Raw genomic sequence first — 24,572 nt, forward strand, 5'->3', positions numbered from 1 at the left:
GGAAGCAGCCAAACAACAAGCGGAAGAGGAAGAAGCCAAGATTCGCATCCTCAAGTTTTTGGTCGAAAAACTTCGAGAAACCGAGGCAACACTGGAAGCCATCAAAATGTCCGTAGCGATACTTGTAAAAAAACAAGAGATGGGCAGGTTTTAAAATAAAAGTTGTTTATTATGTATGGTTTACACGTTTCTTTGGTATCCGCATGGCGATTTCCGCTCTAATATATCTACAAACGGTTTACACTATTCTTTGGTATCCGTAAGGAAAACTCGCGTCACTTTCCGCTCTAATATATCTACAAATGGTTTACACTATTCTTTGGTATCCGTAAGGAAAACTCACGTAACTTCCAGGCTCTATCACCCTTTTATCGAATACTAGTTGGTAAGTTTTTATTTTCGGTTCCGTGCGAATTTTCTTTTCTACGAGATCTCTTACGAAATATAGCGGGTTGTACTCGTGGGTGACTGCGTGATGATGATCTATGAGCTCTTGCAACACATTGTCTTTTAGAACTTGAATATTAAGTTGTTGCCTACCCCTCACATTTAACGAAAACCCTTTCACTTTTGTACACACATGTCCGAGTCGCGTGCGATACCCGTAATTTTTCGCGCCTGCACTCACCAATTCCTTGATCCAGTCCCCCTCGTCAAATTCATTTGTCATATCGCCTAAATGATCGCCTAGCGGAATTTCGGCCAAACCGGGTTTCCAACGGTACAAGACAGAATCTGTGTCGTAGTACAACACCTGCGGTTGTACTCTTTCTAGCAATTCGTATAGTTTTAAACGCGTTAACGCCGTGGTAAACGCTGCGATGAAAATGTTTGTGGTCATACCTTTGAGAGGATCCTTTGAATCTCGTTGTTGCATGACTTCCACAATTTCAGGCGATAAAATTCTTACTTCTTGTACGTGCACTAACGGGTCGTCCAACATGTCCAGCAGTCCGCAGGCTTCGATCAATTGGCAGGTTTGCGACTTGAATTTAACATCAGTTTGGCGACTGCTTTACTCCCTGGGTTTCTCGTGATCTTGGCGGCGTCTAAACGAATTCCCTCTTTTCTCTCGTATTCACTCACATATCGCATGCGATCTGTTTCTTCTCGACGCCAGGGAGGGTAGCCGGCGCTCTCTTGTTTTATTTTGAGCCAAGTGTCGACGTACGGCGCAAACAATCCTTCTTGAGATTCTCAAAGTGCCACACTTCGTGAATGCGAAGCATGCGATACCCCAGAGACACAGCTTTTTCCAGTTCTGACGAACACCAAGTACCTCGCAAGGTGCGTTCGGCGTCCGTGTGAGCGCACTCGTAAGATTTTTTCAGCAGCGGTTTACCACTTTCTTCTTCAACGCACTTGGCGCATAAGGGGAACGTCAGCTTGTACGAACCAGAGCCCATCTTGTGTCATTACGGTAACAAGGGGTGAAACAACTGAGCGGGAGGTAACACGTCCACTTTCAATAGACCAAAATAGGCTGAGGGATCTTGATTTTCGGGCTCGTACAAGATGACGGGGTGCCCTACAGGGTACACACCATTCTTGTTCACCCACGGGTATTCGCTTGTCACGTCGACGTAACGTATCTGTTCATCGCCTGTGACCCGATGACAGAGCGAAACGGCACCAGTACGCCCACCAAAAAATGCCTCGCGCAGTTCTAACGGTTCCACCAGATATGTATCTGCGACAAAGTCACGGCACTCCCCAACTTGCTTTTTGAGATCGGAAAACTCGCATTCCCACATTTCCACGACCGTGTACCCGGCGTCACGAAACGCTTCGAGTTTTTGAACCTTCTGACGCCTTAACGCTTCTACGTTTAAATCCATGGTACAGTGAGGGATTTGTTTTCTATCAGGAAAGCAGGTACGGCATCCGTGGCACTGTGACGAATCCGCGCCACAAAGGTGGGTGCCCCCTAACACAAACAAAACACAGAACATAAACGAGCCCGAGAACACACGCCACAATACAACTAAACGTAGGCCTAGAGATATTTATTATGCTAATTACAACAATAAAGCGACTAACAATAACGATAATACAATGATCTAATTAATTTACAGGAATACACTAACTTAAACTACAGTACACTAAAACTATTTACAAGATTATTACTATTAAGATAAAAAAAAGGTTTTTTTTTTTTTTAGTTCAGTTCGGTTGGGTTTCACCTTACGCCCGTGTTCTTCTCCTGTCCACAAATCACCACGCTCCACCAACAAACGACTGACAAACCAAATTCACAATTCACAAACCGAACTCACGTTTAACCCAGCTAAACGTAGAAGTTTCCAACCTCACGTAATTCGGTCTTCGCTCAGATCTTTCTTGACTCAGTTGTCTTCACTGGCTTACTGTCTAACAGAAGATAATCTTCTCCTTTTCCTTCAAGTTCTGCGCTTTAATTTCTTCGGCCAGCTTCTCGGCACACATGTGCTCCCCGACAAATGGATCTTTTGTCGTGTAAAGGAACGGTTTTGCTGAATGACTCTTCAGTGATTAAAACGTGCTCTGATCCGAACGAGTCTTGGTAACTTTCAAACCTTCACCGCCGGTGACCTTCTCTAAAAAACAAAACCACCCCGTACCAAACCACCCAAATCCTTAAATACACATGGACGCAAGGTGCCCGAAAAGAATGAAGAAAACTATTTGATATACACAATAAAGGTTAATTACACAACAGTTTACACAAGTGAAGAATAAAATTACGTAACAGATACAAATAATCACGAACTACACTGATCCTAAGAGAATAAAAAAAATAATTTACATTAATAAATAAATTCCTAACACTTCCATGACAGGCACAAACACCCTTGAAACTCGAAACAGGTGCGCGATTCTTCGTGATATCCGTCCACGTGGTAGGTGTGAGCAGCCAAACGTAAGCCCACTTCACCGCCATTTCTTGCGTGACGTATGCGAATTCCATGCCGCCTCTCTTCCCACAAAAACCACTCTAAAGATTTCAAAGAATGCGGTGGACGAGCCCCATGCCAACCACTACACGGTTCTAAGGCGATGCTATCTTCCTCCATGACTCGTTTGCACCAGTAGCGATTGCACGCTTGGGCGATGGTGACGCATTTTTCAAGCGGGTCAAAGCCAGCGACCGCGCGAAACTCGGCCACAAATTTTTGACATCCGGCTTTCAATAATTTAACATCCGAACCGCAATATTCGATCAACTCATGTTTTAGATCGTACACGGCAGGCGGCTGACAACGGACAGATTCTTCTCTGTATCACTCCTCAAACTCGGTCATTTTTTTCTATGACATGGACGCTGGTCGAAATAAATGCGATCCGGTAAGGCACCCACATATTCCGCATTGTCGGGAGTGTGAAAAGCGTGCGGGATTTTGTCATTTCTCCTTTTTGTACAGGTCTTTGGGTTTTTTCACGGGCTCGTCTTTCTCTTCTTCCACGCGTTGAATGTAACACTGATGCGATGTCAAATCTACATCTTCCCTGCATGCGCGACATCGCCCGGTATAACATTCATGCGGGTCGTCAGAAGGCGTGTATTCTTTGCAACACAGCTCGCAACGCACCCAGGTAGCGCAAAAACCTTCGGTAAGATGGTAGGCCATACATCTCTCATCGTAAAAATGGCGATGTGGAAACGTGGGATTTCGTCCTGTGTGAGTTAGTTAAGGCAATTTTTTGCTTCTAAAGGTGCTCTCACGGACCTACCTTACCCTGCAAGAGTTCTTTTATTTCCTTACACAGGCTGAGTATATAATGGCATATCAATAAATTGCGTCTAAGTTTTCACAATACTGCCTAAGGGGCATGATACTGAGACAGACGTCTCTACAATATAACTGATGAAGTTTTTGTTTGCTAAATAATTTTCTCCGTAGACTAAATCCCATTTTCAAAATTTTCAAAGTAGTCTGTTTGAAACAGCTTCCTGGAGTTTCGACAAGCAAAGATGTTGTTTAGGTATAGGGTATTTCTCAAATGAAGGAAACGATAACGGAAATAAATAATTCTCATACTAGCTTGATGAAGTTCGTCTGTATGGCACTTTTGTGGTGCGCCTAGTACTGATAAGATAGATACTTTGAACAAGCGAGTTCTTAGAGTTATCTTGCAGGATTATAATTCTCCCTATGACTCTCTACTGAGCAAAGTTAACTCCAAATGTCTGTATAAAAGACGCCTTCAGACTTTCTTAATTATATTGTACAAGAGCTTGTTATTTAACTGCTATCCAGGCTATCTTAGGAATATGTTTAGTTTCCGGTCAGTATCCTATAATCTACGCAGAAATTATAATTTGTCTCTACCGTCTACAAAAACTACTACTTATGGTCTTCACTCCTTTTCATATATGGCTTCAAAACTAAAGAACTCTCTTCCCGACTCTTTTAGAACTTCTCACTTTTCTGATTTCAAGCGGAAGATTCTACAGTATGACTCTTTCTCATAGTTAAATTTTAGACTGTTACAATTTTACATTTTACATTTCACATTTTACATTTTAGTAGTGTTTAGAATTATAATTGTAACTCGAAGATACTAGCTTTTCCTTTAGCTACTCCAAATTCTAGATTAAATAAAGTATATGTAGGTATGTATGGCTTAGTTCTCTTGAAAGTTGAAGACTTTAGCGTAAATGAAGGAAAATATTACTAATGGTTTCCCTCATTCATCAAAAACATGTGAAGGTGTTTCCATGTAAAAATCATAATAATCGAGACGTTTTTCCTTGTGTTCCGCATTCTTAGGGATGCCTTTGTTTCTTCCGTTCATGAAACGATTCGAATGAATACTCTGTTATTTTAAGACATGGAGATAGAACTGAAGTCAAACACTTTTGAACCACCTGCTGTTAAAAGCTACGATGATATGAAGTGCTACTCAGAGTTTTCGTACTCATTCCATTTGCTATAGCTAACGCAATGAGTATTTTTACGAATCTAATGGTTTTAGAGACTCAAATAAAAACTGCAACAGATGAATCTTGCGCATCAAAAACCTTTAGATATAACTACATTATTTGATTTTCTCTCCTCAAGTTACAAAAGTCTGAGTGTCTCTTATTCATTGCCATCCGAATAATTCATCAGTGTTTCTCTGCAAGCTTGATTTGAATTGCTGGTTAATAACAACCAGGTAAAATATTTCTTTCCCTCCAAAAGATAGTTTTTATTGCGTATTTCTGATTGTTTAATGATGAAATTGATCGGAATAAATATTGTACAAATTCAAAACTTAGGAAATGTCGCGGAAAAGTTTCAACCAAAATACCCCAAATGAAGTTCCCGCACACGACCGAGTTCGTTCCAACTCGTTTTGAAAGTTTCTAAATTTTTCAGCGCTTTGTAAAACCGTGGTTTCCTTCTTCATCATTTCTAATTAGTTACTCTTATTGACAGTAGCAATTTTTTTTTCACGTAAATTTCGGGCCCTTGCTTTCCTGCAACTCCAGATTTGCAGGCTTCGGAGTTGCCAAAGTCTAAATTTTCATCTAACCCACACAAAAGAATGTCAAACTTAACTCACCATGGTTTGCAACTGTTAAGGTGTAGAACCAACCTCCAAACAAAGAAAGAAGAAATATGAAAGCGAGCATCGGGCAGCGACGGCGGACCATCTTCAGAGTATTGTTAACAAAAAAAACAAAAAAAACAAAAACCTTCTTAACCCACTATCACGGTAGTTTGCTTTTTAAAAATATTATCAATAAAGTGAGTAAAATGTAGCAACCATCAGTTGCCCATCTCTGGCACTGCTAGATTCTTAAACAGCGAAGTTTTATTCTTACCGTCATTTATTATTAATCAAAATTAGGCGGGATAATAAGTTTCATAACCGTTTCATGTTTACTATCTTCTTCAAACATCATTTGTGCATGAAATGTTCCCATTACAAGCTTCTTGTTTTGTGGAATTTTAAAAGAGTAATTTCTCTGAAACATTAATCAAAACGAAATAAAAGAACGACGGAAAAATAAAACAAAAAGAAGAAGAGAAAAATCCAGATACTAACTAGGGATGATTATTTCTAATGTTACTCATTAACTTCCCTTGGGGTACGTAGATTCTTAGCCATTGGAGCCAATTTTGATTAATGTAAGTCTTTTGTATTCTATGTCAAAACAATTCCACAATTGAAAAAAACTCCTTAAATAAAAACACATAAGCGACTACCGGGTTTGGTGTTTTTCCATTCAATGACTTGGCATTTGGGGGCAGAATGATTTTTTCAACATTCAACAACGAAAAAGTTCTGAAACGTCACGCAATGTGAACTAGGTCCCAAAACTATTCTTTTTGGATCTTTTCCCAAGCTTTTTTTATCGCCAATAAAGAAAAAAAGTTACATTGATTTTAACAGGCGAAAATAAGTCTGTTTAAACGACAGCGGTGCGTAACAGTTAAAAAACAAATTACCGTCATGTCAGCCAACCTTTTAGAATATTCGTCACGATTATTATCATAATGAAGTGTACACAAACTCATCAAAAAAGCTTCTTTTTTTTTTTTTTTTGCTACTTGAAACGACTCTTTCGCACGAAGTTTCCACTTGCCATATGCTGTTGCCTTTTAATTCATAGTTTTCTATTAAGTTCTTACGCAAGTTTGCAAGTTTTGTGGACAAATAAACCATTGGCTAAGTGAAGAAAGAACAACCTTACACGCAAGAGGGACATCAACTTAAGTTCACAAACGTTTCTTTTCTAAATTACTTCGTCTCGAATCAGCGGGTGGATCACTATCCGTTTCTGGGGATGGAAAACGATCGAAAAAAAAAAATTCTAGAAGAGAAGAGTTTGACAGCTGTAAAATCCCGTTAACGCCACTAGTGTTATAAAATACGATCCCATTCCGGCTGTATTATTTTGTCAGACAGTTTGAGGCACTTCTTGTAAATAATCAATGTAATCTCGAGACAATTTTCATCGTTCAACGCATGGCAAAACCAAAAGTACTAACATTTTAATCCAACATCAGATGTTATTAATGCAAAAAATAAAAAACTAAGATTTAGCCCTTTTTTGCGACGCAATATCCCAAGTCTGATTCACGCTAGTGATAAGAACTTGTAGAATAAACGTTAACGACATGAGAGGGTTATTTTGTTGTTAAAATGTGTGGTGTAAACCCGTGGGCATAACGACGACACAATGAAACAAGCTCTATGAATAAACAGGCTAGCGCTGAGCTGTACATGATAACATCACTGATTAGCACACTTATTTGGTTCGCCAGTTTTGGAAATTTTCCTTCGGTTCTGGCTTCACCTGATTGCGCTCAACAGCCGGCGGGGCTTCGCCACATGTGGTTAATTCACCAAGAACAGCCTTCGGAACTCAAATGGTCCATTCCTTCTCTCTTTTAAGATTTTCGTCCTTGCACGTGTTATGATATTGCAAATTACGGCGCTTAGCATGCCTGCAAACCTTTGGTTGGTTCTGCTTTTACTACCTGCCTGCTCGCTTATTCCGAAATTTCACTTTAATTCATTAACGAACTAATGCCAGACACAGCACAAATTGGCAGATACCGTGACAGCCTTGAATCAGCTCCATGCTCTATACTCTGTTGTAGTTCACCACTAAATTTTCTCCGATTCTTATTGGTTTAAATTGATCTCGTGACGCGATAGTGTTCATCCATGGAGAAACACTATCAACCCATAATGCCTGGCCGCGGAAAATACCCGGATGGATAGTACCCGGCCGCGGAAAATACCCGGATGGATAGTACCCGTCCGCGGAAAATACCCGGATGGATAGTACTCATCCGTGAACAATATTGAATGCTTTGACGGCCGGGAATTTGGGGAAATCGGAAAAACAGTGACTTTTCAAGTCTGACATGTATAACGTATTATTTAGCCAATATACAGTTGCGAATTATGACATTTATGACAAGCTGTACGCATGAATAAATATTTGATTGATCTGCGTTTAGTGGGTTTTGACTGTTTTTCAAGTGGCGCGCAGAAGAAAATTTAGAGGTGAACAATAAATACCAAAGAGTGTTTGTCTCAGAACTATCGGTCTGATAGTTCCTCGACAGAAACACTCTATTGTTTAAATAGAGCACGTCTTTCAACCGACAATAACGCGCATTGTATCCAGTCTCTATCATAATTACAAATATTACCCAAATTTTTTTCGCATATTTTTCGAAAAACAGTAGGGGTCGTAGTTTTACGTTCCAATTCTTCTCGTTTTCCCGCATATTTTCATAGCACCCTATCCTCGGGTATTGATGATATGCCCAACTTTGATTTTAAGCGTCCCTGTCTGAGAAAGTGTTCCAAGAGCCAAAAGTGGTGGTCCACCTGAAACTTGGCACAAAAGTCAGGTGTGATAAGATATTTCAAAAGCCATTTTGGCTCACTTCTCTGACTGTTTGTTCTGTAGTCTCAGAGGGGTCCCATTTGTGGCCTATCACGGAGCACCAAAAATTCATCCTCCTAAAGGAGTTAAAGTTAGGTCAGATTTGAGGTCAAAATCACTATCTAGAATTGCCATTTTTCAAAAAACCACAAAATTTACCTGCCTACTTGAATAAAATTCATACCAAATCCAGTATGTACTTTAATGACCCATTTATACAAATCAGTTGAGAAAAATTTGGCTTATTAAGGTTTGTTAAGTTTTTGGCACAAACTCTCCTTGCCCCTCTATGGCCAAGCAAAATGGAATTTTTTAGCATAATTCATGCTATGAAAAGACAAAAGCCTTGACTTAAAGCCTTTATTTTGTATTTGGCGAGTGAAAATATAATATTAAAACCAAATCAATGTCATCGTCTAGAAATACCAGCTGGACTCATAGCTTATAATTACTCTTAGAAGGCTACTGACTAGCACTGTAAACACCCAGCGGTTTAGCAAAATAAAGGTAATTTTTTTTCCTATGAAAACCTAGTACCCATCATAGAGTACAAATGATGATGTTCTGACCTAGAAGAGCTGGATGACAAAAAATTATTGTCGCTGTTTAAATTAAAAATTCCACACGAGACGTGAGACGTGAGATGATGCCAATAGGGCCAGCCATTTTGGACGGAGAGCATTAGGACTGGGCCGAGTTTCCATTCCTCCCCCTATTCAAGTGGAAATGTTCGTGTTCTTATCAAGTAGTAAAATTATAGCGATGAGAAGTTTCAGGACAATTTTACGATGGCGCTTTGTTACGTTGGAGGGCTAAATGATCAATGTGGTGCGGCGTCCTGGGATCTGCACGAAACAGGAATGACTCCTTTGTTGTCTTGTGATAATGCCATGACTACTTGGTTAAAACACAAGTACAAGGGTTCAGGTGAGTCCGGGGCGAGAGGAAGATCGGGTGATACCAAAGCTACAAGTACAGGAAATGAAAAATATACGAAAGGGCTCATACACGCGCATAGATGTAACAAATGGCTTTTTTAGCGCCACACTTGCAAAGAGCGGTCCTTAGAAAAATATTTCCTTAATTTTTTCCTATGAAAAGGGTTTAGGGCACATGTTTTAATATAGTTTGATGGTTGTTTAATTTTCTTTTGTATTAGGGTTTCAAAGTTCGCGAACTCTCTGCCAAGGGAAGATTAACAAAAGCAAAAACTCAGTCAACTGCAATCATTGTGCGAGTTTTTTGACGTTGAAATATAGGTAGTGCTAATCGTAAGGCATCACGTCTGACTCTCACGTCCGATATGGTGGGTCAGTTGATACAATAACAATCGCATCTCGAGGTGTTGCCTGGCATGTTTAATAGGCGCTGCAACCAAATATATTTGTTATCTAGCTCTCCTAACTGTGTATTGCCTGTTTTCATTTGACGTCACGGGGTATCCATAATTAGGTGTCCGCCATTATGGAGCCCCTCGGCAGCGTAATCTGATGCTAGCCAGTTCACACGAGTCTCGCAGTACTTTTCGATTTGATCATGAATACTTCACAGGAAAACTGCCATGAGGACCTCGATAGTCTTTCTAAAGATATACCAGTGCTTTCTGAGTACGCAAAAGGTTTACAAACGCACGTTAAGAGGAGATATTTCCAAAAAATCTCACAAGTTGGAGTCGACCCTGCTAGTATCTCCAGCGATCAGTTCGATCCCGAATGCTTGCCATCTGTCGAAGCTACAGACTTGGTTAGCTACCTAGTTTGGGAAACTAGTTACTACACTAAGCAGCAGTTTAAATGCCCCAAAAGCTTGGAGGCTTACAACCAGATGGTCAGCGGATTTGTTACAGACCAATGGCAGTGACTGCGGTGTGTTCACGATTGCTTTTGCAATATACCTTGCATTTGGTGAAAATCCTGCTCATATGATATTTGATGTACCCAAAAGGCGGCCACATCTGGCAACATGCCTTAAACACACACACAAAAAAAAACATTTCTTTGTTTCCACAATTCTAGGCAATATCAGAGTTTTGAAGACTCCCGATAATGTCCATCCAACCCCCACTCCTCTTACAGAGTATATATGAAAAATTCTAACCACTACCCCCACGCCCCTATAATTTCCAATCCCTTCCACGAGGTGAGGAAGGGATTTATGGATATTATTTCATAGAACCACACACATCATTTTCTTTGTAAAAGTCTGATGCACACTAGTGGCATAGCAACATAGCATACCCCTCTGCTGTTTTTTCCTTGTGCCAGTCAGAAAGTAAATGTCTAGTGCGCATCAGACACTTTATCTGATCAGAGCTAAATGCAAGCATTTCAGAAAAGATTTTCACAGTGTTACTGAAAATTAAAATTATACTGTTTTTCATAATCTCCCTCAGTTGAGCACTACTCAATCACCAACTGATAATCTTTTCTGAAATAGCTGTATGTCACAAATGCTGATATTTAGATATTACAAAAATAATGATTGAAGTATTGATACCTCATTGAGCTAAATGCAAGCATTTCAGAAAAGATTTTCACAGTGTATTGATACCTCATTTGGCTGGTCCTCTTGTCATGTTTTGAGCCTGGATTCTACAGAAAAATAAGACTGCATTCCTCTCTTTTTTAAAACATGTGAACTATTTGAAACAGTCTCACTAATATTCAATTTTTTTTTCTGTGAACAATGACTTTACAAACCAAATGCAGTGAATTCACAGGGAAACAAGTAGTTTCCCAAGATGAAATATTTTTTTGGAAAAGTGCCGGATGAATAAAGAAAATAGTATCAATTGATATGCCATTCATTTACCATAGAAATTATCATTGGATCATTTATACAATGTTGATGTAATTACATTGGCAAATATTTATTAATTCCACATTTGCAATGGTATAACAACTTGGTGAACCACTTGTTTCTCTGTGGAATGTAGCCAGCACACTTGATCACCCCTCAGAATTCAATGTTATAAGGCAATTTTAAAGATGGAAATTGCAAACAGAAAGAAACCATTCCAGCAATCAAAAGGGTAGCATGAATCCATCAGTTGATTTGGTAGTTAATGCAGACTATCTGAGAATCGAAGTATATCTCAATATAGCATTTTGGTTTAACTAATCGTAAGATCAAACAAGATAAAAGGGAATATTATGATACCCTAGCGACGAAGGCAGAAGAGGCTGCAGCACATGGCAATATGAGGGACCTCTATGATACCACCAGGAAGTTGGCGGGTAAATTTCAACAGACTAGCAGCCAAGTAAAGGACAAAGAAGGTAATATCTTGACTAGGGAAGATGAGCAGCTTAAGCGGTGGGCACAATACTTCAATGATCTCCTCAATCGTCCTCCCCCGCCAGAACTTCCAATAATACCGGAGGCTTCAGCTGAGCTGAATGTGAACTGCGGGAAGCCATCCAAATTAGAGATTGTGCGCTCTATCAAGATGCTTAAGTCAGGGAAAGCAGCTGGCCCAGATAACATACCTCCAGAGTCCCTGAAAGCTGACCCCGACCTATCAGCAGATATCCTCTATGGCTTGCTTGGAAAGATATGGGAAGAGGAGGAGATGCCCCAGGACTGGAACGAGAGCTACATTGTAAAACTGCCAAAGAAAGGTGACCGCCGGGAGTGCAAGAATTACAGAGGTATATCCTTGATGTCAACGGCAGGCAAGGTGCTGAACAGAATTATCTTGCTTCGTCTTCAGGGGGCTGTGGATGCTACACTAAGAGATCAGCAGGCTGGCTTCAGGAAGGACCATTCCTGTATCGACCAAATAGCCACACTTAGGATAATCATTGAGCAGTCAATTGAATGGAACACTTCTCTTTACGTTAATTTCATCGACTTTGAAAAGGCTTTTGATAGCCTCGATAGAAGTGTTCTTTGGTGCCTTATGAGACACTATGGCATACCAGGGAAATTTATTCGAATCATCAAAAATTCCTATGATAAGATGACTTGCAGAGTCCTTCATGCTAGTGGATTGTCAGATAGCTTCGCGGTCAACACTGGGGTCAAGCAGGGTTGTTTGATGGCACCGTTTTTGTTTCTACTTGCTATGGACTGGATCATGAAGGAAACAACTAGAGAACAGCGAAATGGGATCCAGTGGAACTTATTGGAGCAACTTGAAGATCTAGAGTTTGCTGATGATATCGCCCTGGTGTCAAGTAACAACCAACAAATGCAGGACAAAACAGCACGGCTAACAGCTAATTCCATCAAGTTAGGCCTGCATCCGAATGTGAGTAAGACCAAGGTTATGAAGGTCAACTGCACCAACAACAGACCAGTTAAAGTGAGGGATACCATCTTGGAGGAAGTAACATCTTTTGTCTACCTAGGCAGTGTAGTCAGCATTGACGGAGGTTCCGATGAAGATATCAAGGTCAGGATAAACAAAGCCAGAGTAGCTTTCAATATGCTGAGGAAAGTGTGGTCCTCCCATGTCATCTCACGGAGAACCAAATTTAGAATTTTTAACACCAATGTCAAAGCAGTCCTCCTCTATGGCTCTGAAACGTGGAGAACAACTAACCAAACGTCCCAGAAATTGCAGACCTTCGTCAATAAGTGCCTTAGGCGAATTTTAAAAATCAGTTGGACTGACAGGGTAACGAACGAGATGCTGTGGGAATTAGCAGGCGAGGAACCAATCATAACTCAGATCTCAAAGAGAAAGTGGAGATGGATAGGTCACATCCTAAGGAAACCGGCTAACAACATCACCCGGCAGGCACTACGTTGGAACCCTCAGGGCAAGAGAAAGAGGGGTCGTCCCAGGAACTCCTGGAGAAGAGGTGTAGAGTCCCAAATGAGAAACTGGGGCCACACTTGGGCCACTTTAGGAAGATTTGCCCAGGACAGAACCCGATGGAGGACGGAAGTGGTTAATGGCCTATGCTCCAACCGGAGCTAAGGGTATATATATATATATATATATATATATATATATATATAATCGGCTAAACATCATATTTCCCATTGCAACATTGAGTTTCTTTGGTGCATACTGCAGAGATTAGTAAAAAGTGGTAATAAATATGAACAGTAATGCCTAAATGGTATTTGATGTCGCTGGGACAGACACATTTTACCTGTTATCGTATCATTTCCACTGTCTAGCCATTTTGTAAATATTTCTTGAGTGAACATTTTATAATCATTTGTCTGAATACACTCAAGATGTCTTTCGATCTCGTGTCGTCTCGGCTTATCTGTGAAATCCACGCGTTTCGGCGAGCTTCTGTTAGCTGTTTGTAACCTTCACCGTTCTTCTCAACAACTATAGGTATACGGAACAGACTAATACTTTCCTTGTTTCCAGATTTTGCTCCACAGCCAAGTATTATACAGAGAGCCATAGCACTACAACTCACGCCCATCTCTCTCTAAACGTCTTTGTTTACTTTTTGAGGGGCTCCACAACCCTGGAATGGCGGTTAACGAAGGTTGTCAATGACTGAGGTCACGTGGTGAAAGCCAAGTTTTTCTTATTTACTGCCGATTGATTTCATTTATTCAGCTCTAGGGAAATCGAATGGATTACAAAAACACGAAACTACATCTACCAGACAGGTGTTAGCTGTGTTCAATTTTTATTACCGTATGTACCTTTATAATCTGACTAGGCATGAAAGCCTTCGGAACTCAAGTTGTCCATTCTGCTTTCTCTTAAAGGATTTTCGTCCTTGTACGCGTTGTAATATTGCAAATCCCGGTACTTGGCGTGCCTACATACCTTTGATTGGTTCTTCTTCCCGCTCACTTATTCCAAAATTCACTTTTAATTAATCAACGAACAAACGCCAGACACAATAGAGTATTTCTGTCGAGGAACTATTGGCTGGTAGTTGCCCCTCGAAAATTTAATGTTCTTAAAACAAATATTTGCCTCAGAAGCAAAGCTTCGAGGGAAAATATGCTAGTTTCAAGAACATCAAATTTCCATGGGGCAACTATCAGACCACTACTTCCGAGACATAAACGCTCTATTGTCATTATTGTTCCGCGCACCAGTTGAAAAACAGTCAAAACCCACTAAATGCAGGTCAATCAAATATTTATTCATGCTTACAGCCTGTCACAAATTTCAATAACTCGCAACCGATTTAAACCTATAAGAACCAGAGAAAATTTAGTGGTGAACTATAAGGGCTGATAGTGTCTCTCCACGGATGGATACTATCGCGTCACGTTATCAATTTAAAACAATAAGAATCGGAAAAAATTTAGTGCTGAAATATAAACTCTGATAAAGCACGCCCTTTTGACCAATGAGAGCGCACGTTGTATCCAACCTCTATCACAATTATAAATATTACCCAATTGTCTCAGCATATTTTTCGGAAAATATAAAGGGTGGTATTTTTACTTTTCAATTTCCCTCTTTTTCTTATATCTTCAGAGCACCCGGCTATCATCGGGAATCGATGGTATGCCCAACGTTGATTTAACCCTTCCGATAAATGAGTCAGCCATAACCTATGAGAGCTTACTTTCATGGTAACTCACTTTTATGATCTGGAACTCCATAATCAGACTTGCATACATTTTTTTTTCCTTGATATAACAGCAACATTACAAATATTACATAACAAATATTAGTTACAGATATTAGTTATATTGTCATTGGCTTAGATTCCCACAGGGAAAAGTGTCTGTCCGGCACACGTACAAGTCATAATCCTTTTCGACATTGTCATCTCAAATGTATGTTTTTTGTTCTAGACACCCTCCCCCCTCCCCCCCTCCTTTTTCTCACAGACAAGGTTTGGTGGTAGGCAGGAAGGGATGAGTTGTAACTTAGCGAGGTGCCTCGAAATATAGAAAACCCTTCTTCCCCCCACCCCTCCCCCCATCCACTTAAATCTGTCTATTTGTCAAGGTTTGTTTCTTCAGTAAATGACTTGAACCCGGGGGTAACATGTGAAAGTATCATGTGATCGTCCGGGTGAGCATAGTCTTGAGAAGGACTGTTGTCGATGGTTGTGACGTACGTTTGGACAACCTGTGTGAAAGTCATCTTGACCCCTGACTCTTCGTTTGTCCCTTTGCTATTATTCTTCTTTTCTCGTGTTTTTAAATCTAAAATGTCACGTTATTTGCCCGCAGTTTTAAGGACATTTGAAATATTTCCATTACAAGATCATGAAGTTCACAAACGATATACTAGAGAACTTTTTTTTTATTAATAGCTTTGCATTAAGTTTCCAGTATTAACTATTAGCAACAGCTTTGAATGAAAGTTTTAACCTCACGTTTGTTTATTTCACAATATATTTCTTATTATTAAAAATTGGATCATTGGATAACGCAATCCGAGACTTTTTATTGGCTTAGCCATTATGGTATATCAGCCAATATACCATAATTTACAAATATGGTAAGCGTACGCAGAAGCTTAAAATCAAAAGGGAGCTAAGAAATCCAGTTTCTTCTTACAAAATAATAATTTCTTGGGGGCGTTTTTAATAAAACAATTATTCCACTCGCGCTTGTTGGATATGAAATGATTATAGCCAACGAGGCGCGTAGCGCCTCGTTGGCTATCTATCATCTCCTATCCAACGCGCGCTCGTGGAATAATTGTTAAATAGTAAATGTAAGTAATGTCCCCGGCCACCACAGACATTGCTGCCATTTCATAAAACCCTTTTGACACTTATCTTCTATTTCAACATCTTTATAAGAAAATAATTCTTTTCCAAATGTTTCTAGCTCCCTGTAAGAGGCCGTGGTCTTTTTTGCAATTGCTTGATAGGTGGCTAAAACAATTCATTATTCAACGGAAAGGTTATGGGTCAAACAGACACCTTCTTCGCCGATGGCAACGACATATTTCTGTTTATAACAAGTACTCCTACGAAATACATAATATGTTTTTCTTAAATTCAGAACAGACTGTCAAAGCGTATGATATAAATTATTATTACAGAGAGATAGGGAATATCATTCCATTATTCAAAAAAGTATGCATACCTCACACATTAAAAGAACAGTTTTTTACGAAGCTAGCGATACTTTTAAACAACTGTCGTTAAATGAAGTACTTGTGAATACTTCCTACTTAATTCTGGTCCATAATTTACAATTTCACAAGCAAATTTACAAAGTTGCCGTAGCAACTCATTGGGTTTTCCGGTTGTTATACCAATTTGCAAATGATTTCCTTCCTCAATGGGCCCGGGAGGGATCTCAATTTTGACAAAATCGTGCGTGTCATTATCCCCTCAAGCTAGTCTTCATCATTTGACAACACGTTTTCAATGTTAAGATTACTGCTACGTTCGAACAGCCAGACTGATTCCAGACTGTTACATTGTAATAGGCGTCTTTACTGTTTGATCTCAAAATCTTTACTGATCTCACTGAACATCGGTAAAAGAAGGTCAGTGAAGATTCGTATCAAAGGATTGATTTGAAAGATCAGGCAAAACTCAATCCTAGGCTTCCAGAAGATATAATCGTCTGGAATTATTTCTAATCGTTTTAGGTTGTACAGTGTGATAATTGGTCTGTGAGATATTGTGACCTTTCCTTAAGACCCTGGTGAAAAAGTATAACGAGTGAGACTCGACTTCTGGAAAAAAAAACTTTCTTCATTATCTCAAGTTTTAGAGCCCTATCTGTAGTTTTCAACTCTAAAAAAGCGCCGAGCTCAGTTAATGTAATAGATTAACGAAAGAAATGATGGCTAAAAGTAAACCAAATGAAAAATAAGATGCGTGACTTTTGTGTTTTTCAGAAGGTTTAAAAATTAAACATTTACATTTTATTTGGCCTTTTAAATGAGTGCTATCAGTCAATTAGAATGCCAATCAATGAAAGCTGAATTTATAGTGCCATTATCATATTAGATAAACGTTTTTTTACTCCAGGAACGTAATAGTCACTTGCCCATGACCAGCGTTGTTAAAACAACATTCATTGTCCTGGTTGTTTCCCTTGTTGTAAGAGCCTCCCCCGCCCCCACAGGAATCAGGAGTCCCTTTTCCACTGCTCCCTCCAGAATATCCTCCTCCTCCTCCTCCTCCTCCTTCTTTTTGCCTTTTTCCTCTTCCATAACCTCCACCACCTCCACCAAACCCACCATCGACATGGTTAAACCCGGGTTTTCCACCCACCCCTCCCTGATTAAATCCCTTACCACCTTCTCCACCCCATCCTTTTATTCCATTAAAATTCTCTCCACTTCTTCCACTTGAGTAAAACCCGCCACCACCACCACCTGAAATACAATGAATATATTTCAAGATTTTCGTAAACAGAAGCGAAACTATATTTCAACGGGATGGTAACCCATTCGATTTTTGGAAATTTTTGCTAGTATTTTAAAACGCTTCAGTAAACCTGTATCAGTTTGGCCAAACCCTGCGTAATGCATTTTACTTGAGCCGCTATCCATGAGGTTTGATATTTGTATATAGCATCTGTAATACCAAGTTGTATAAACTGTTTTGTCTTACTTCCCCTGTCCAACATACTATAAGTTGATTTAACGCAGTACCTAGTGCTAAATTGCAGGTTTATGCCTGATGATAATTTGACCCGTACAGCCCCACGCGCATAATCCCATTAATAACCGTCAAAGTGAAAGCTGACGTTTGTAAGGTCGGAAGAGTTAATGAACGCTGAGTTTCTTCTTCTGACACGAAAAAGCAAAGAAATTTTTTTTCCTCCAGGATCTTTATTGTGATTGTTCAGCGTGCGCTCTTGCATCGCGTCCTATTTAGGTTGAAACCAAATTTTCAAAGTGATCATATGGTAAGATGCTTGTTAATTAAGCTTGGTCGGACTAAACGGGAAAATATTTGGCTCTCGGTCACGAGGCACGGAACGTGCTACATTCGGTCCGTACGTCACGACCTCGAGCCAAATGATTTCTGTTCTCCCGCCAACAAAGTTACCGCTACCTTGACTCGTATTTACAGTTAAGATGACCTCTACGAGGTTCTCAATTGGGTTAACCGTCAACCCTCAAATGGCAAAAATATTAACCGTCAACTGTCAAAATCGCAATATTTTGCCGTCAACCGTCAAATAAGCAAGCCAACATTAGCTGTAAAATGTCTCAGATATCCTTTAATAAGAATCATACGATTGCCTTAATTGGGATCAAGTTCCATTTTTTACGAATAAAATTTTTGATAATCGCAAAAAGACGTTTATGTAAGACCTTTAACTTCTATTCGCTGCTAAAACTGGTTAGCGACAGAGCTGACTTCCGATTTGTAAACACCTCCGGTGTCGTAAAACTTTGGTAAGTTATCGATAAAAGGTGTCATGAACGAACAGTTCTTTACAAACGCGTCATCATGAAAATCTACAGCCAAATTCGCGTTTAGTTTGTTTTCTAAACGACATTCCAAGAAATGTTACAGTTGCTAAAGTGATGGATGCTTTGTCGAATATTGATCCGAGTAAGGCCGGTAGACCAGATGATATCCCCGGTTCACTCCTAAAACATACTGCTGCTGAAATTGCCCCTTCATTATGCAGGTTCTTTAACATGTCCCTGCCCACGGGCTCTTTTCCAGCAAATTGGAAGCGCGAGAACATTGCACCCGTCTTTAAAAAGGGCGATCCTACACTAACGGAGAATTACACGCTAATTTCTCTTTTATGCATTGTCTCCAAAGTTATGGAACCATGCGTCTTTAATCACTGCTACCCTCATTTATCGTCTTTTCTTCACCAACTCTAATAGATGTGCCTCCCTGCTGCAAGCTGACTTGAACAACTCCAAAACTTGGTGTGACGACAACGAAAATCCACAGAAACGCAACTACTTGAGGTGTATCACGATAGTTTAGACAAAGTAGCCAATGGCCAAGAGGTGGACGTAATCCATTTTGACCTGTCAAAGGCATTTGATGAGGTTCCACACATTCTACTCTTCTCGAAGCCTCAGCTCCTTGGTATATCCGGTCCAGTTTTGTTGTGGTTCTCAAGCTATCTTTCTGACAAATACCAACGAGTTGTTGTTGACGGCATATCCTCAGACTGGCTCCCGCTCACATCAGGAGTACCCCAGGCCCCGGTTGTTCAAAGGGTGGACAACGCTATACACTGGATAAATCTCTATCCGGTGGATAGCGCAGTGCGTTTTGGTAACACTTATCCGCTGGATAGCGATTTATCCGTTGGATAGCGTTATCCGCCCTTTGAACAACCGGAGCCAGGGCTTCATCCTGAGTCCGCTTTTATTGCTGGTCTTCATTAATAACATTTCGTGCTCCATTACCCACGAAAGTAAACTTGGCCTCTTTGCGGACGATAGCAAGCTATATCGCCCTATTGTTTCCAATGGATGTGCCTCCCTGCTGCAAGCTGACTTGGACAATTCCAAAACTTGGTGTGACGACAATGGTATGTCTTTCAGCACAAACAAGTGCAAAGTGCTACACATGTCAAAGAGAGCCTCGCGCCAAAGAGAGAAGCATACAAACCATTTAGACGGCCAGACCTTGGACTCGCCTCCTGACACCAAGGATTTAGGCGTGACTGTCACTACTCCACTATCATGGACGACGCACATCGAAGAGATATGTGCCAAGGATAACAAAGTTCTTGGTCTTGTAAAGTGTGAATGCGGTAGAGACAATGTTAACGTATCAACTAGGAAAATGATGTACACTGCGTTAGTTTGCCCAATCGTCGAGTACGTATCCTCTGTATGGTCTCCTTACACAGCAAAGCATCGTAGGCATCGTAGGCTAATAGAAATTATTAAAAACTGGATCATTGGATAATGCAATTCAAGACTTTTTATTGGCTTAGCCATTATGGTATATTAGCCAATATACCATAATCTACAAATATGGTAAGCGTACGCGTCAGCTTAAAATCAAAAGGGAGCTAAAAAATCCGGTTTCTTCTTACAAAATAATAATTTCTTGGGGGCGTTTTTAATAAAACAATTATTCCACTCGCGCTTGTTGGATATGAGATGATTATAGCCAACTCGGCACTACGCGCCTCGTTGGCTATCTATCATCTCATATCCAACGTGCGCTCGTGGAATAATTGTTAAATATACAGCGACGGGCTACTAAATTTATACTAAACCACCCAGATAGGAAAACCAGCTACACTGCGAGACTGAGAACTCTTAGCCTACTGCCGCTTGAATTCAGAAGAGAAGTCCATGATATTGTCATTTTATACAAAATTAGGTCAGGTCTTATCAACGCTAGTTTTGACCATCTTCTGCTTCCTGCTAACCATACATACGCAACCCGACGTCATCATCCTGCAAACATCCGCCCTTTATTTACTCATACTCAGCGGTATTTTACAAACTCTTTCTTTCCTCGCACAATTAAATTATGGAACGATTTACCGAGCAACATTAAGCAAGCGAGCTCTTTACATAACTTTAAAGCCTGAGTTAAGCGGTTTTATACAGAAAAGCTCACGATTTATACTCCGCCCTACCTAAGTGTCGCAGTTGGTCTGCAAATTATTTTATTCTATAGACAAAGTACATAAGTGCATATGTAACCCATATTTTTCTATTCTTTGTATTTTTTAAGGGGACAAATGTCAATTGGGGCTGGCCCTGTAGTCCTACCATTATATTTTTGTTTATTTATTGCGTGTCTCTGTTCAAGTATTTACTTGTAAATGGTATTTTTTAGTGGCAAATCTCAATAGACTAAACTAAACTAATTAACCACCAACCGTAAACTACTTATAGATTGGATACCATGCCAGTGGCCATCACTCAGAGAGACACTACTGCCAAACTACACGGCTAAGCCTATACAACGAGACCACTGCTTGATTTTGAACACCAGACAATCGACCTTATCTACACCAAGTCAGTAAAGCCCGAAATGTGAGTTCGCTGTTCCAAAATTTTTATTTACAAACATTTGAGCCCAACTAAAACAAAGAACCAGTTTAGAGCGGCTGTACACTTGAAGATCATTTAAATAAGAACGATATTGATGTTTGCGTCGCCTCCTAAACACACCTTGAGCTAGATTAACCTGAATCAATAGTCAACGTACCGATCTAAAATATATTCAGACGGGACAGGAACTGGTCAAGAGTGGTTTTGAGGGAAAGAGGCGGAGTTGCTGTTTATGTGAGAAGTAACCTAGATGTTTTTGATGTTTATAGATTACAACTACATAGTTTAATTTTTAGATATGATCTTTTATAAACGCGCAGCAAGTTCTACTTTTCACATATGTATCATGGCGCGCGTATCCCCTCTTAAAATCATAGTGAAAGCTGACGTGTGCATGGTCGGACGGGTTAATGAACTGCGGGTTTCTTGTTCTGACACGAAAAAACAAAGAAAAAAGTTTTTCCTGCAGGATCTTTATAGTGATTGTTCAGTGTGCGCTTGTGCATCGCCTCCTTTTAGTGTAAAACCAAATTTTTGAGGTGGTTAATCATGTTTGATTAGGCTAAACGGGAAGATATTTGGCTTACGGTCACAAACTGTAGGACGGACCGCGCCGAATTCGGCCCGTGCGTCATGACCTTGACCCAAAAACGCAATATTTTTACCGTCAGCTGCCAAATAAGCAAACCAATGTTGGCCGTCAAATGTCTCAGATATCCTTAATTAAGAACTATGCGACTGCCTTAATTAGGGTCAAGTTATATTTTTTATAATAAAATTTTTTATATATCAAAAAAATACATTTATGGAAGTCCTTTAACTTCTATTCGCAAGTAAAACTGGCTAGCGACAGAACTGGTTTCCGGTTTGGAAATATTTCCGGTGTCCCAAGACGTTAGTCATTTATCAATAAAAGGTGTCATGAATTAACAGTTCTTTACAAACGCGTCATTATAAAAATTTACAGCCAAATTCGTGCGTTTAGTTCGTTTGATAAACAATATTCCAAAAAATTAATTATCAACCGTCAAATGACTTAAAATTTTACCGTCAACCGTCAACATCACCCTCTCCGCCTCTATTGAGACCCTCCCAGACGACCCTCGATCACGAGCTCGAGCTTGTCGACCAAAATTACGACACGTTATATTTTCTGAAATTACATGGCATTCTGAAAATCTCGAGAAACAGAGGAGGATGAAGACGCATTAATTCTGAAAGTACGAAAGCTTATCGGATACCAGTTGTTATCACTCAGAGACATCCAAACACCCCGGCTAAGCGTATACAGCGAGACTGCTGCCTTATTTGAAACACGAGACAATCGACCTCATCGACAAGTCAGCAAAGCCCGAAATGCGAGTTTGCTGTTTCAAAATTTTTATTTACTAACATTTGTAGCCCAACTAAAACAAAGAACCCCTTTAGAGCGGCTGTACACTCAAGATCATTTAAAGAAGAACGATATTGAGGTTTGCGTCGCCTCCGAGATACACCTTGAGCCAGATAAACCTGAATCTATTGTCAGCATGCCTATCTACAACATATTCAGACGGAACAGGAACTGGTCAAGAGGGGTTTTGAGGGAAAAAGGCGGAACTGCTATTTATATGTGAGAAGTAACCTAGATGTTGTTGATTGTTTATAGATTAAAACTACATAATTTAATTTTTAGACATGATCTTTAAAAAGTAAGCCGCGAGTTATATTTTTCACATGTGTATATTTCAGGGCTCCCCATATGTTTTTATTTATCTCGGGATATTCATATTTTATCCGAGATTTATTAAAGATTTATGTGCCTCCGATGAATATTTCGAGTTATGGTGCACGCGGAAACTTTGGAGAGCACAAGAGAGGAGTTGCTCGAAGCGCAGCCGGGAGCGTTCGGAGTTATCAATGCAACATTAAAACTAATACCGGCCGTTCAGAAAACTAAGAGGAAATTTCCTAAATTTACGAGTCCCGTGTGATATATTTACCCCCTTGAATTGTTGGTTACTAGAATTGACGATCAGAGATTGCGTCGTTTTGTGTTGAAAATCTTAAAAATGGTACGATTTAAAAGGAAAATCATCTATTGAACAACACTTTTGGTACATACATGCAGCAGCTCTTCAGAATAGTATTCACCCCAACGTCGCGAAGCCTCAGTCGAAGTAAAAAGCTCAGTTTTGCTTTCACCCACATTCACGCATCGCGTTTGGCATATAAAGTATCGTCGACTGCAAAACCAATTCCGTCGCTTTGAAGAGTTACCTGATGCTCATTGTTCTTAGAAACGACTATCATTTTAGCACATCTTCTTTTCAAATAGAGCTCCAAAAGGTTAACGGGAAAACAATCTTGAAAGTTTTGAAACTTCGCGGGTAAACTCGATGGTAATTCCTCGCCATCAATGACGTCAGTCTGAGCCATCTCTATTTCTTTTTGAGAAATTATAAGCTAATTAGAGCGCACATTATCATATCATTACGATATAACATTAAATGAAAAGCAGAGATGTAAGGAATCATCACGATATACTCTAACCTGACCATCCATCATCAGCAGTCTGTGCACCATGTCCATTGCTCCCCCCTGACCATGATTTGTATCCAGGATTCCCTGTTGTGTTTGTGCTGGCGTCACATCCTTCATGTCTTGACAATGCAGAATCTGTCCCTCCTCCGCCTCCAGCAATTATCAAAGGTGTGTTGGCTCCTCTCACCACAAACGTTCCTCCACCACCTCCAGAAGAATATGAATTCGTGTTTATTCCTCCTTCTTGACCAACAAGTACTTGAATGACTTCATCCTTGTTTAAGCGGAACGTTCCAATCATTCTTGCTCCTCTTCCTCGGTACTGAATACTGTTAGCGCGTATATCGTACCCTCCTGCAGCTGCTATTGCTTCTATTCTGTAGTCACCAGTGTACGGCACAGTCCACTGTTGAACTCCGCTGGACAGCGTAACTTCTCCGTCATGATCCTGTCCTGTGTAGTGACTGCCTAGCGTTGTTGGACCAATTCTTCCACTGGCGTCGAGGTTTGTAAAAACGGCCTTAAAAGCTGAAAGGGAAGAGTTAAGTTATCTACATCGTTATAACCATAATTGTTTTAGCTTTTTTCTTTCATTAGAGGTAAATTTGCATCTACAAAAAGGACATGGAACAGTTAAAATCTTGTAGATTGATCCTTAAAACTACTCACCATTTTAGCAATTATTAAGTTATTTAATATTCAACTTTTTTTATTTGATCATTTATTCAATTCTTTGTCTCTCAATGGACGTGTACCCGCTAGTCACGAAAATATTTTTCCCCAAAAGTTTATCAAGCATCGCAT

The 24,572-nt window shown here is 40.0% G+C and overlaps 2 protein-coding genes across 2 annotated transcripts in view; both read right to left on the reverse strand.

Annotated features, from left to right (window-relative positions):
* The window catches only part of LOC111346825 (uncharacterized), a 551,029-nt gene that overhangs the window by 65,002 nt on the left and 461,455 nt on the right, over positions 1-24,572 (reverse strand).
* Positions 15,555-24,201, reverse strand: LOC111319368 (uncharacterized). Its single transcript, XM_088749112.1, has 2 exons — positions 23,778-24,201; positions 15,555-17,615 (listed from the first exon to the last, which is right to left on the reverse strand). The coding sequence occupies exons 1-2, from the start codon at positions 24,067-24,069 to the stop codon at positions 17,257-17,259; spliced, it is 651 nt and encodes a 216-aa protein (XP_088605238.1). The 5' UTR covers positions 24,070-24,201; the 3' UTR covers positions 15,555-17,256.

This window comes from Stylophora pistillata, chromosome 2, assembly GCF_964205215.1.
Source record: "Stylophora pistillata chromosome 2, jaStyPist1.2, whole genome shotgun sequence".
Classification (NCBI taxonomy): domain Eukaryota; kingdom Metazoa; phylum Cnidaria; class Anthozoa; order Scleractinia; family Pocilloporidae; genus Stylophora; species Stylophora pistillata.